At 35.7% G+C, this 14,644-nt stretch overlaps 1 protein-coding gene across 2 annotated transcripts in view; it reads right to left on the reverse strand.

Annotated features, from left to right (window-relative positions):
• Positions 1–66: 66 nt before the first annotated feature.
• Positions 67–14,644, reverse strand: part of RASA1 (RAS p21 protein activator 1) — a 45,356-nt gene continuing 30,778 nt past the window's right edge. For both annotated transcript variants that reach the window (XM_030969214.1, XM_030969215.1), the window contains 12 exons: positions 14,363–14,520; positions 14,002–14,078; positions 9,962–10,134; positions 9,596–9,755; positions 9,271–9,413; positions 8,409–8,524; positions 7,199–7,285; positions 4,782–4,849; positions 3,122–3,210; positions 2,233–2,310; positions 1,241–1,375; positions 67–587 (listed from right to left, as the gene is read on the reverse strand). In XM_030969214.1, the coding sequence (XP_030825074.1) occupies positions 504–587; positions 1,241–1,375; positions 2,233–2,310; positions 3,122–3,210; positions 4,782–4,849; positions 7,199–7,285; positions 8,409–8,524; positions 9,271–9,413; positions 9,596–9,755; positions 9,962–10,134; positions 14,002–14,078; positions 14,363–14,520 (1,368 nt within the window). In that variant the 3' untranslated portion in view covers positions 67–503. The remainder of the gene's footprint in view (positions 588–1,240; positions 1,376–2,232; positions 2,311–3,121; positions 3,211–4,781; positions 4,850–7,198; positions 7,286–8,408; positions 8,525–9,270; positions 9,414–9,595; positions 9,756–9,961; positions 10,135–14,001; positions 14,079–14,362; positions 14,521–14,644) is intronic.

Here is a 14,644-nt window from a genome sequence, read left to right on the forward strand (position 1 = left end):
CTGTAAATACAAGTTAAAAGTGGTTGAAACAGTCAAAAGTCATAATTATTGTAACCAGTCAGAAATTACAGTAAGAAATGTTATCCAGTTAGTTATAGGTGGTTGTCAGAACAACACCTTTCTTCTCATGTCAGTTGATAATTCTTTTCCAATCAGACAGCAAAAACTTTGGCAATCAGAGGTGCTGAAAATTTCTAAGTCCTAGACGCAGTCACAGCATTTTCTCTGTGGAAGGTCAACTGTATACCAAGGCTCAGAAGTTGTGAAATTTCATTGTTTCCAAGTGGAAAAAAAAAGTGCATATGTCCTGCACAGATAGCTTAAAAAAAGCTGCTGGTACAATCATTCACCAACAGGATCTTTGTTTTCATTTTGCATAGTTCACGCATCACTGGGAATGTGACAGGGTGTGCTATTTTTGGCAAGAGCAAGAAGGAAGTGATACTGGTGGGAGTTGCCATGTTGGGCATGCTGGATCCATGCAGAATTCAGGTAGAGAGCTGCTACCTGATGTTGTTAGACACCGAATACTGATTTTGTTTTTGTTGTAGCAGTTCAGTAATGGCCAAAAGCTTCTTAAGAACATGCTGTAAAAAAGAGTGAGTCAGTAAAACTACATGTTAGCTACTGAAGACAGAAAAGGCCTGCCGGAGCAGCATTTTCAGCATCAGCCTATCAGACCTGCAACTTGAAGTTTAAGTATATTACTAAAAAGAGAAAATGTCTGATTCCCTAGCCAATAAGGGTAGTCATAAAACAATGTTATGGACTTTGCCTGTCCTCCCATGGATGTTCTTGCTTCTTTGTGGTTAACAGGAAGGCAGAGGAAGTGTACAGCTAACACAACACATTATTAAAATTTGCCAGCAGTTTTCCAAGCATACAAGTGTACTGGCAAACTAGTAAGTAGAAATGAGGTATTAATAGAAAGCTAAAGAAAGTGAATTTGGTTCTCAACTGAAAAAAAATCCAGATCTGAAAACTAAGACTGAGAGAGTCTGTCAGGAGACAGTAATTTTGTGGGTTTAAGGCTTCCTCCAGAAACTTAAAAAAACACCCAAAGCTAGTTGGTTTTGTTGCACGGAGGAACAAAACTATGGATTAAGTATTTCCTTCACAGCTAATAACCCCCTGGTGAAATACAACATCATACTGCTACAGAAATACCACAAAAGAATCCGTCAGTATTGAGGAGTAATTCGGGACTCAGCACCCACTACTTTGATTTGTGTTAACTCACCTGCATCACCCCTCGCTCGTTGCTGAGTGTCCGGAGCTCATCTGAGTGTGCCACACAGATCTCATGCAAAGCTGCCAGGTCACGGGAGAGGTCAGTTCGAGAGTGCTCTGCAGTGTCTGGAAGCTCAGGAACATTCTTCAACAAAGTAAAAGACAGCAGATTTAGGGTGCCAAGTCCAACTTTGGTCTTTCCTGCTAAACCTCCAGTCCATCCTTCTATTATTAATTATCTGTTTATTTTCTTCTCTTCACAGGCATGTGTTTTGTGAGGATACTGCAATTTGTAATGCTAGGAGGATTCTTACTACAATATCTGGTATTGCTCTACCTTTGAGCTCACCAGAAACCTACAGCATTTTGAGACTCAAACCCTCTAAATGAAGGGAGAATCCATCCATTAGGAGCTTTTTAAAATCTAAATGAGAGAAAAGCAACAAAATTCAGCAAAATCTGCTCTTAAACATGACCTAACTCCTGTTATAGCAATCACACCCACAAAATAGTCACGTTTCATAAGAACAGAGTGACAGCATTTCACTTTCAAACTACAATACGTAGAATCCACACAGTGAAGCTTTTGCCAGTGCTAACTGAAATTCAACCTATTTTTTAAAGAAAAATTACTTTCAGTCTCTGATTAAAACCATGTGACAAGTTATATATAAAAACTTCTAGTTTAAAAGCATGATTGTGAAAGGTTTACATTTTTGCCCAATATTTCTAATTTCATAGCTTTAGAATCTATTTCAGCTTCTCACATTTACATAGGCACTAATTAGTAAAATCTTATGCAGATAATTGATGGTTTTAATTCCATATGACAGACCAGCAATTTTTAAATAAGTATTAAAAAATATACTCACATAAAAGCATTCAAAATTATGTGGCAGCTGATGCATTACTGAGCTAGTTAATAAGAGGTGTAAAAAAATTTAATTTTTTTAATTACAATTCTGCTATGTAACTTCAGCAAATATTTTTTTAACCACTTACTCCAAGCTCATCCAAGAACATGATCATGCGATGTTTGTTGCTCTTGATGAATGGATTTACCCCTTCCATATATGGCTCCTAATAATTTTTAAAAGTATTCATTAACAAAATCATATTCAAGGTAAATTGTCACATCTGAGATGAACACAATGCAGTCAGGCAAATGACACTGCAAAACGAATAGGTAAATAAAAATAATAATAATATCTTTTTTTCAAGTATATTTCTAATGTCTAGTGTGCTGGCAGTCAAAAGACTACAGAATTTGGTTTTCTTGTATTCAAAAGATAGCCTGTAATTCAGAATTCTTCTTACACATGCATACAGACAGAAATTTGCATCAAGGTGAGTGTCTCTAAATACCTGCTTGCAGTGAATAGATGCTCTGTGTTCAGAGGTATCATCAGGAACAAGTGCTTTCTTTCCTGTTTTGTCATTAACTCTTACATTCCAAGTTCTGTGTGTCAGAGAAACAGCCTTCTCACATCAGCCTGAAGTCATGTTAATTATGCTTAAGTCAGCAGATGTACTTTTAGCAACGTTTCAGCCTGGAAACTGAGACCAGTCACCGCTGGCATTCTCTTAGTGTTTTAATAGAAACTTCACTGAAAGCTTGGGCTTATTAATGCAGTAAGTACACCTGACTTACAGTTTTCATTTTGTCTAGCAGTACGATAGTATAAACAGGACAGCTTTGAAGTGCTCTACCACAGAAAACATCAATCTAACAAGTGATAAACGCACATCAAGGTAAAGGAAGAGGAAGTCATAGGTTCTGCATGAGAAAATAGCAACAAATTTTTTACATGTGTTGAACAGGAACATATGAATGGTGGACTGGAAGCACAGTTCTCTGTAGGTTGTTCTCTGTATGTAAAATTATATTCACCTTAGCTCCAAATTCAACCAGATTTGCTAAATTCTGCACAGACTTGGCGACCAGCGTCAATGTTCTTGCAGCAGTGGGGGAAGGAGAATCTGGCAGGAATGCAAAGTAGAGAGTCACTGGCCATTACATTTAAAATTAACAGCAGTCAAATGAAAATAAATTCTTTTCCCATTCATATTTTTATTGATTTTTTAAATATAAAACAACTGCATGTGAAAGATATCACCTGGTAAAGTAAAATATATTGCTTTTGTAACGTCCAAAAGCCATGTTAATCTGATAATCTTATTTTCTGTAATAGTAGCACAGACCAAGAAGGCAAAATAAATGTTACTAAGAGTTAGGTGAAATGATAACCATTTGCTCAAAACTTGAGTTTTGTTGAAACTTGTTAAAACATTTACCTTTGAAATGAAAAAAAAAAAAGGAAGTTTACATTTTTCTTATCTGCTTAAACCCACATCCCACATAAGTGGGCACTGACAAGCTACTGGCAGCAGGAAAACAAAGTGAATGTTACATGCAATCTTAACCTGTATTTCCATGAAACTCCAGTCTGTAATGACTGTGACTATAAACACTTCACATTAACCACTGAAGTCAGAATTTTTCCAACAAGTGATGTTACCAAGAAAATTACTTTTCTCTCCAGTTAAGGTAAATGGCCTGGTTGAAAACATTCCACTGACAGGGTTTTAGGGTCTGTAAGTTTCCCTTAACAGCAGTCCAGAATACTAGCTGGAGGTAACTCAGCAGGATTGTAATGGACAAGCTCAAAAGGCATTACTCAAATTTTTTAAGTAGTTCTTTACACCTGCAGTCACAGGGCAACCCAAGTTAGGAGGGTAACTAACTTGCAAACCACCCAAAGATAATAAAATGCCAAAGAAATTATCACTTGTTCCAGGCCATGTTTCTCAAATGCTTTCTCCAAAGCGTGTACAGAAATGATTACTCTGTGAGAGAAACAAACTTTGTTTGACACAGTCCTTCTCATTTAGTAGTTTAAAGACTGATGATAAGAAAACAAGCCACACTGTCTTAAAAACTGTCTTTGAATAACGAAAAAAGCTCTTCTGAACCAGATTTTTTTATTTTCTCCTATATTTCCTATTTTTCAGCCTTTCTGAAGGCCATCCCTTTTTCATCTTTAAGATTCTATATCTAAGATCTACTGTATTTAATGGCTGGAAGCCATCTAAGCAGGACATTCAAATTATTCAAGAAAAGTTTTCTAGTTGCACATATGTATGTATTCCAAGCTCTGTAGACACACAAACCAATTTTATAAATCTTGTACATTTCAGAAATAACACTGCATTCAGCTATTAACTCTGTATTGAAAGTGATGTGTGAAGTTCCCATAGTTACATTTTTCACAGTGCTAAAATATATTAAACATTGCTAGACTTGACTCAAAATTTTATTATTAAATATCACAGTAGATGTTTTTTTGGACTTTAAATTATACTGGGGATATCTGCAATCAAGCCTTTGAGGGTGAAAAGTCTATACCCTAAGAAGTTAGCCAAATGATGTGGATAACTTCACTTGAAACACAGCATTCAAAAAAACTTCCTATTTTGCTGCATTAGATACTACAGTGATTTCATGTCTCCTGCTGCATAAAGTATAGATTTGATCTGAAGCACATAGTCACCTGAGATGATATTAAACATCCTTGGATTCAGGATAGCAGGACAAATCAGTCGAAGAAAAACAAAGCCACTGAAATGAAATGAAATTGTATTTTGTTCAAAACCATTAGAAAATACAAGTAAAATTGTGTAGTCTTTCAGGAATAAAGATAATGTGGGATCTTGTTGAGACAAACACCAAGAAACTAGCCTGTGCTATGTAAAAATATAAATCAAGATCATCATGCTACAATTCTACGAACAGCAATGAAATCTCAAAGAGGAGGCACATTGATTTCCCAATAAAGGTGACTGAACTGTTTAATCATGTAGGAGGAAATTAACTGCCAAGTAATTATGAAGCCAATCCCTGACCATGCTTGTCTCAAAAAGAAGCCACCCTTGGTCTCTGACCTCCCAAAGATTTCTCCACTGTCTGCTACTGCATCCATCTCACAGTCAGCCACTTCCCCAAGCCACTCTAAGCTGGAAAACAGGAGTGGATGAGCAAAAAGATCTCTCCTGGCAGAACACACCTTTAGGTCAGCTTCAGCTGATCCATTATCCTGATCTACACTTCAGTAGAAAAATGAGGGATCTGCTGCTTGCCACCATCAAAGAATTGCTGCCATTTTAAAAGCTGGAAAAAGAGTGCTCTGTTCTAACTGCAGAACTAGGAATTCATTCAGCAGAAACCCAGAACAGGTTTCAGCAGCATGAGAAAAATCTATTTTCCTGTTAATACCAGAAGTAAAAATCACCACTCACGTTAACCTCAACTTCAGCTAATTGTTTATAATGAAGTGACATACAGACCAATTAAATCAATCTAAAATATCTGTAATTTTATCCTTGGACACCACCAGCAGGCTGGGTTTCACCACAGCAATACTAGAGCCTGACTTGTAATGAAAAGAGGAAGGGAACTTTGCCCGTTGTAAAGTACACAGTTAGTCCACATTTCTTTAAAGAGACAAATATGGTGAGGTTGATGCACCTTCTGTAAGTCCAAGATAGCTAGTATGTTCTGTTATACATGTATCTTATTTCTAAGAAATAAAAGTTATGGGCTGGTAAGAAAACAGTTCTTGGCCAGAGGTTAAGCTAAAATAATTTTTATGGTGGAATTCAAAGCTACAAGTCAGTAATTAATTTTGAAGTCTTGGCACATATACCTGTCACTCTTTTAAAAGTGCCCAAAATTGAAGGCCAACAAGGTACACATCTAGCAGAGACCCTGCTGATAGGGAAGATCTGATATTCCTTACCTTTGTCAACCTGCCTAAATTAGGAATGAGCAAATATCTATAATGGAGTTTTAAACCAGAGAGAAATGGTATCACATTATGACTGATACAATAGAGAAGAGATACCCTGATATCAAAAACTGTCCATCTGGCTCTGAATATTGAATCATTCGTAAACCAAAAATAGCACAATGGAAGGTAATAAACATCACTGAAGGTTGTGAAACTGCACTCCAAAGAGAAATCTCTAGTATCCACTTGTGAAAATGGAACACCACAAAAGCAAATGCAAAAATATTTTTAGCATCCAGTGGAGACTACTGGGAAAACTGAAAGTGAGCTGTGTGTTCACTAAGGAAAGTCACATGGTCCTCTTTGGAGCTGGGGAGGAACAGCCAGAGATTGGAGCTCGGGAGGAACAGCTAGAGATAGGGAATTTACTTCTGACCTTCACAGCCCTCCAGCAGCTTAGCCCCTCAGAGTAAAAGAAGCTCTCAAGTAGGAGCAGTCTCCATTTGAAGGCAATGCCGCTTCACAGTATGAAACACATAAGGCTTCTGGTGTCAAAATGATAAATACAAGCCAAATACTCTGAAAGATCCCTCCATGGGAGATTAACCTCTGCTAACCATACAACTGCCTGACACCAAAAAAAGAAAAGCTGAGGCTCCGATACCCTTAAAATCCCTGCCACGTTTAGGAAAAAAGTGTCAAGACCACAGCTTTGTCAAAGGTTTTTGTTTGACCTGCCCTGGCAATGAACAGAGTTAGAGTTAGTTTTGTATTGTGCTGGTTTAATAATGTAGACTGGAGTTTTGGTGGCTGGTGTGAGTTCAGAAGAGCCAGGTTCTGTAACCTCCAGCAGCATTTTCAGAGGAGCTCCAGAATATTTCAACATGATTGGGCTGTAGTACTGTAAATTCAAAGTTAAAACCATTAGGTAAAGCTATACTGACCTCTATACTATATCATTTTATTTTGGCAAGGCTCTAAGAACAAGACCAAGACTCCAGCAAACTCAGTCTTTAACTGGGACATTGTGCTTCATCATCACAAATACCTTAAACACTGCAGTAACCTGTGTAAGTTCATACAGTTTTGTCACTGAAAGAAACATAGATAAGCATACTGAAGTATGTCTCCAACAAGGCTTCAAAGAAATATTTCCAAAATAAGGTTGACAAGTAACTTACCTAACAACCCTGGTTCTCATGGTAGTATTAGCTGGCCATTTGTTTTGAACAGACTTCTGTAGGCACCCATAAATATACCTCAATGTCCTGCAGAAATAGTAGCCAATTACTCCTTCCATTAAACTTACAGAATTAAAAAAGCTGGTCGGAAAGGGCCTAGACCAAGCTCCTACTTGATGCAGAGCTATTATCAACTTTATATTAATAACTTAGACAAATCTTTAAATTATAAATTAACTGTTAGTTAAAGTTAACAAATTTATAAGAATTCTATTTTAAAAGTTGTTTTAAAAAGTAAATTTATAAATTACAAGGAAAATCTATTCTGTGATCATTCAGATGTGCATAGATGTTTTGTAACTGTTTACTTAAGTAGTATTCCCTTTTTGAAAAAAGACCACTTTGATGGTTGATTTTTCTTTTTGTTTCTCTCTTAACTAAACAAAAGCTTTTCTTTCCATACATGACATACAGTGAAAAAAGAAAGTTAAGCACCACAGCAATAGTTCTCTCCCATAAAAAAAAATAAAAGGACATTTGTGGTGTATTTCAGAAAATGCTGATCACTGCCTCATGTATTTAAAAGGACTGCAGTTTTCAATGCTAACCTTGCCAGCACTAACACAAAAGAAAATTCCATGCTACTCCAATGACTCAAAATTGAGGGTTTCATATACTTTAAAAGCTAATGACACTATGAAAGGAAACTCTGTATTATCCACTTTATATTAGATGATTCAAATCTGAGGTGTGAAAACGAGTTACTTTATCAATTAAAAGAAGTGGGGGAGAAATAGCCTCTGCATTTCCCTAGCAGAGAAAAAGAGGCACAGAATGGTATCACTAATATGTTGTTAATAATTCCATCTCTTTCTCACAGGAGGAAGACTAACAAATGGATATCACTGTCTGCTAACTACCACTGTCTTCTACCTTTTCGTAAAAATATGAGATTAATTATTTTATTACTATTTTGTCCCTGATCTCAAGTCTTGTAGCTTCTCCTTTAAGAGAAAACCAAATGTGCCAGCCAGAGGCTTTTGTAAAACACTATTAATTGCCAGAAGTGTTACTTTCCCCTGTCAATTTTTCTCTGTTTCTATACAGCAACATTAAGATAAATCAGTAAGAACATAATTTTAATGTACAATGTTATTCATGGAAACACAAATTTTCATATATAAATCTGAACAGAAAAGTGCAAACTTACGGGGGCAGTATCTCTGCAGCCATGAATATCTTCTCCACCAATTCTGAAAGTATACTGAGCAGATGTGCCAAATTAGTGTTTACATCTTCATTTTTTTCTAACTTCGAGGGATTTAACTAAAACAGAAAAAGAATATGTTTATTCTTGTATCTAGAACTACATATATATATATATATATATAGTTTCTGAATATTACACACTGAGTACTGCTTCAAAGCAAATGAAATATTCTGCAGTCCTACAAGTCTCTTACAGAAATCAATCATGTTTCAGTAAGTTGTCAGGGAATGCGAAGCAACAGTTTTAAGTTGTAATATATATATGTGGCTTTTATCAGCCTGGATATTCACCATTTTTTCATCTGAGTGACTTTTTGTCTCTCTCAATCCAAATTTCCGATGACTCCCATCTTTTCCACAATGAAGTTAAAGTGAAACACAGGAGTTAGGAGGGTCATTTTAAAAAGAGTTTCGGGATCAGTAACAAACATTTTATATGGAATTTTACAATTAAAACAGAAGTTCAGATCTTGATTTCTACACTATCTTGAGTTCAACAAGAGTTACCTAGATTAGGACATTCATTAACAGATGCAGAATGCCTGCTAAATAATTAAAAGAAATTTTGATTATAAAACTTAGTAAGTTCTACTATGAATAAGGTTTGAAGCCAAAATCCAGGAAAAAAATATAAAAACATCTCTTAATTCAGTTCCTGTATTTCTGATGTAAAAATGTCTAGTTCTAAAAAAAATTATTAAATGTCTCTCCAACTAATATTTAATGTAAATACAACAGTTAATAACTAGTGGATTATTGTGTCAACAAACCAAAATGTTTAAAAACACAGTTTAAGGTATCACCTCACAGGACTGCTTGCTCTCCATGATCTTTAGTATGGAGTCTTTCAGCGCATGATGAACAAAACTTGTTGCTGTGGCTTTCATATACTGTTCCATAAGTGTGCTTGCTAAAGTGGTGGCACGGAACAAGGTAGTAGCTTCATCTGAAAAAAGAAATTGGAAAGAGAAAAACTGAAAAAAGGTGACATGAAAAAGAGAGGAAGAACATGATTACTCTTTGACATAAGCTGCAACTAAAGGAGGAGAAAAAAAAGATAGCACCCAAACCCTTTCCTCCCCACCTGACCAGAATTCTAGTAAACTTTTGTGGGATTTAGTGCAGTACCTTCCATACTTATCTCCCTGTCATTTAGTGTTCTTAACAACAAGGACTCAAGCTTTTCATGAAGAAAAATCTTCAGTAAAATGCCAGCCAACAGTGTTCTATCCTGTCCACAAACATGTGATAAGGCATAGACTACATGAAGTTCTTTCTGGAGTATAAGCTGAAAGAAAAACAAATTTAAAATATTCAGAAACTTCTTACATATAACAGTTTTGGAAAAATATATCTATATATATATATAGCTGTCATTTAAAAATATTATTTGATTTACAGCAACCAGTGTTTCTGAGATCCCTCTCAGCTACTGAAAAGTATTAGTTTTGACAGATAAACTAGATAAATGGATGGTTAAACTTAAGTTCATACCTCTTTAAACTCATTGTATTCTTCTTCTGGCATGATCTTCTCCATGGAATATCGCGCTCGAACACGCAAAGATCCTGGCTCAATACCCTTTAATGGTACATAGGAACTGAGCTGAAACCACTCATCTGTTGCATGTCCTTTTTGTAATCGGCTTAATTGGCAACGCATGAACACTTAAAGGAAAAAAAAGCATTGTTCAGATACGTTATCTCCACCAAAATAAAGGCTACTATTAAATAAAAAATGGTTTTATTTTTAACATATAATCTTATTTCAGGAAAAAAATACCAGCAAGAGTAAACAAAAATTTTTTATCAATATATGAATGGATTCATTCTCTCTTCAATGGCTTAACAGTGCCCTGTAAACTGAAGAAAAAATATATGGCAATCTGTAAAGAATGTATACATATAAATTCAAAAATGCCACATGAATATTGAGATGGCTTTCCTTGTAACACCCAAGTAAGTAGGATGCAAATCCAGGTAGCAGAAACTAAAATACAGGTTAAATCTTTAGAGTTCACTACTCCCTTTCCAGCCTTGCACTGACACCATGATCAGGATCTGCTCCTGTTTATGACTGAGTGCTCCTATAGTATTCCCAAACACTGACATATGTATTACTTTTATAATAACTCTAGTCTAAGTAACAGTTTATGCGTATTAGGTTAAAAAAAGTGTTCCCAAGCACTTGCTGACCAGACAATGAAAGTCAGCTTAAGAATAGCCAAATCATTAACTGGTGATGATGCTACACTAAAATTGCCAAGCAATGACCTGCACTGCAGCTGAAGTCTGGTGCAGCAGCTGGGAGGGAACACAGGCCCATCAAGAGCAGGAACATGCTCCCTAGTGGAGGGGTTTTCCACAAAGAAAGGGCCAGGCACTTTCAGAGGTAACAATGTGCCTCTGAAACACTCACCATGCTCCAAGAGGACTCCACAAGTAGTTTTACATTTAGCCTACCAGTCTGCCCCTCTCAGTCAAACACCTTCTCTTTCCATAAGAAAGGTATTTGCTTTTACTTTCCGCACATAAAAAACCAAAAAAGTCCATAAAACCAAGAGCTTATTTTTTTTATATTTCTGCAAAGCCAGTACACCAATCTGCCTTGCAGAAATTGTCCACAGTTCCAGCAGATTTCTCATTGTCCCAGTGTTGCAATACATAGCAGGATAATATTTAATACTGGCACAGAAGTAGATTATATTTATAATGCCTCATTCAGGACAATCCTGCTGCCTATTTCATATCCTTTGGAGCTGATGAACTAATAAAAGTTAATGCATTTATATCAGTCAGCATTGAAAACAATCCATCACCACCTGCTACTTATCACCAGTGTGGATGGAATGTTATTAGACTACATAATAAATTCACTTTCTTAGCATACTTTTCCCGGGCATCAAAGCTCAGTATCCACAACTAAGCAATGTGCTCTTCTTCATATTTGCTTGCACATATAAAGCACATGTACCACAGTGAGAAGAATGGTGAGTGAACTACTAGAATAAACTGATGATTTAATTTTTCCCTGTGGTTATTGTAGCGCTTCATTGCTATAATATAAATAATATGACTTGACTTTGATTTTAAAAAAATCATACCACATATCTGTACAAGGACTGCAGAATAGTTATCATAATTTATATTAAATTACTTTGAAGTAGTAAGACATTTTTCCTGTTTATAATGTTACATTGAATTGGTAGGCTCCTTTCAGTAAGAGATTTCTACTCAACATGAATTAATTTGAAATTAACCACCATAGTACAAAACCAAACCAGAATCTCTAGTCCAACACCTTATGGTATTGTCCTTTGAGACCTACTAATTCAACTGTCAATAGTAACAGACGAAAGTCTACTAATAAATTCTAGGACTTTGGATTTTTCAAGCCATATTATATATTTATTTGATTAAGTCCTTAAGTAATTTACAGCTAGAGAAACAGAGAAAAAATGTTAATATAATTGATGCAATTGATGCTGAACTGTTTTGTATAATTTCTGACTATGTGGAATGCTTAAAAACCTCCAAAGTAACTACGGAACATTCATAATGGACAAACTTCAATGTAAAGACCTGAAAACTAAGGAAATATTTTAAAATACTGAAAAGGTAGCCTTCATTCATGTGTTACTTTGATATTTAGGTTTTGTGTGTTACAATGAAAGAACAAAGCAGTGAATCCAACAATTACATTTTGGACCTTTAATCTGCATTACATGGAAGGAAAAGCAAGCAGAAAAGGTGAGTTAACCCAATTAATAACTGGCAAGATGAATAGCATCAGCTGTACAGGACTGCCACTTCATAGCATTCCACAGGTAACATCTGTGGCTGAAAAGGAAAGGAAAGATGGTTGGTTAAGGAAAGGAACCAGTTATCTTGCTTGTGAAGAGTTACAAGTTCATTCTGGCAGTGCAACACAATGTATGTCAGAGAAAATGTGGTTTAACTCATTTTACCCCATACTTCATAGGGCTCAGGATGTAAGTAGAGGTGTATGTTCATTCAAGTTGACTTAGTGTAATCTTTATATCAAAATGAAAGAGTTATGCTGGATTATGATTATGCTGTAAGAGTGCAGATAACTGCAGTAAAGGAATTCAGCCAATCCTGCCCCTCACCTAGAACAGGAAGCCTTCTATCACCTGAATGCACAAAACTAACAGCATTTTCTTAATCTGGACAGAAAGGAGGAAACTACAAAAATACTTTCAAAGAAACTACTGAAGCATCCCTCTCAAGAACTACCCTTTTAAGATTCTTTTCCTAACCAAGGCTTAGATAGGTAATCAGTTTTCCAGGTCAAATTAATTCAAGAATAAGTTCACAACTGCATTTATAGCTCCTTAGTCTATCAGAGAGAATGTATCTTTATTCCTCCTTCCATGCAGAAACTTTTCTAGTGAGAGAAGGAGAAAGAGATCTGAAATTGAATGAGGTTCTGCAAGACCATGCAAAATGAATTGTAAATACCTACTTTGGCTAAGGTTTCCCTACAGATCTTAATAAACCCCAGAAAACCAAAAATCAGTAAATTAGCACTGGTGTAAGTTACAGACCAGTAACACAATATATGCAAAGTGAAAACAATTGCACTAGATTATATATACTCTGACTGTCTTAGAACAGACAGCTTGGAACATAACGGAAAAAAAATCTTAGAACAAATTTGAAGAGGACAGGGAGAGCCATCCTGCCCTGCAAGAAGCAAAGAGGGGGCACAGGGCTGAAGCTGCCCCAGAACAAGTATATTGGGAAACAAGATACATTGGGGGGGGCAGAAGGGGAACTACCAAAAAAGAAAAAGAAACCTAAAATTATTGTGTGGGAAGAGACCTGACCTTAAAAAAAAATTTCTACCTAACAGCTTCAAATTCACACTCTTCAAACTCTTCCTTTTTTACTGGAACAGAAAGCCACATTAAAGAAGCACCTATGTGGCTAACACAAGGAGAAGAAAATACGGATCCTTTTCCATTCAAAGTGATGTTAAGATAACTTCAGATTTAAGCCAAAGTATGGTAATAAGGAAAGAAAACAGATGAGGTAAAATGGAAAGAAAAAAAGGAAAGGTTTCTTCAGAGACTGCCAAGATTATTTTTTTAATAAAGACTTGCATCTTTCCCTGTCTCACGGGAAGCAATCAAAAACCTGAAAAGAAATTCCATGTAGTCAGATTCCATGGAACTTAACATCTTATGGAGCAGACTAATAAAGAAAATTTCTCTTTGCTCTTGCTTTTTGATAAGCACACTCATTATCTAGCAGTAGTTACCATAGCAGCAGAGCTATGTCAGACATACAGGACAAGAGTATAGTGCATTTTATGACTAAAATCAGTGAAAGTTCTCATTATAAAAACATTAATGGAAAGCCAGTACCAGACATCAAAAACATACACAGGCAGCATGGTGAACATAAAAACCTACGTAATTCTCTTGTGACAGCCCTTGACAAAAGCAATGATAACCACACAAAGTATCCATTGCTGTAATGTATAAGCATCTTTTACAGAAAAATACTTACATATATCTGGATCTTTACTTTTCTTTGTTTTGTTACTAAGACTTATCTCAAATCTATTAATATCAGATGAAAGATCACTAGGAGAAAAGAGAGAGCCTCAATTAATACTATACATGGCTGGCATTTAAGCTTTTCCTGATTTCATTTCAATCCCAAGTTATCATTATCAGTGACTTAGATAAGCAAAGACAGGTGCCTACAGAAAATTCTCCCCATGCAGAATTTGTCTGAAAGGTTGGTGCTGTATAAGCACATATATAGTATTTTTTAAAATACTTAAAACTATAAACAAGTGTTAAGAATCTTAAATGCAACACAAACTGAAAGTGAAATTCATCAATTCAAGATAATTAAAACTTACTCAAAGACAAATTCTTCAGACCACACAGGGTTCTGTCCTTCCCTGATGTGTGTTTTTGCTACCTGGACACTGTTCAGGTAGATGTTACAATATGGATTTGTAAAATGCTTTACTGGGAGTGTATGAGCTTCTTCTACATGCAAAATGAGACTGCTGACCTGAAAAAAAATTAACTATTTATTTTTTTGTTGCTAAAATACAAAGCACGTTAATGAATTATTTTAATCCTCTATGCAGAGGCTTAATGTGAATACTGAATACCAAACTCCTTATTAGAACAGT

The sequence above is a fragment of the Camarhynchus parvulus genome, chromosome Z, assembly GCF_901933205.1.
Source record: "Camarhynchus parvulus chromosome Z, STF_HiC, whole genome shotgun sequence".
In the NCBI taxonomy this organism is placed as follows: Eukaryota; Metazoa; Chordata; class Aves; order Passeriformes; family Thraupidae; genus Camarhynchus; species Camarhynchus parvulus.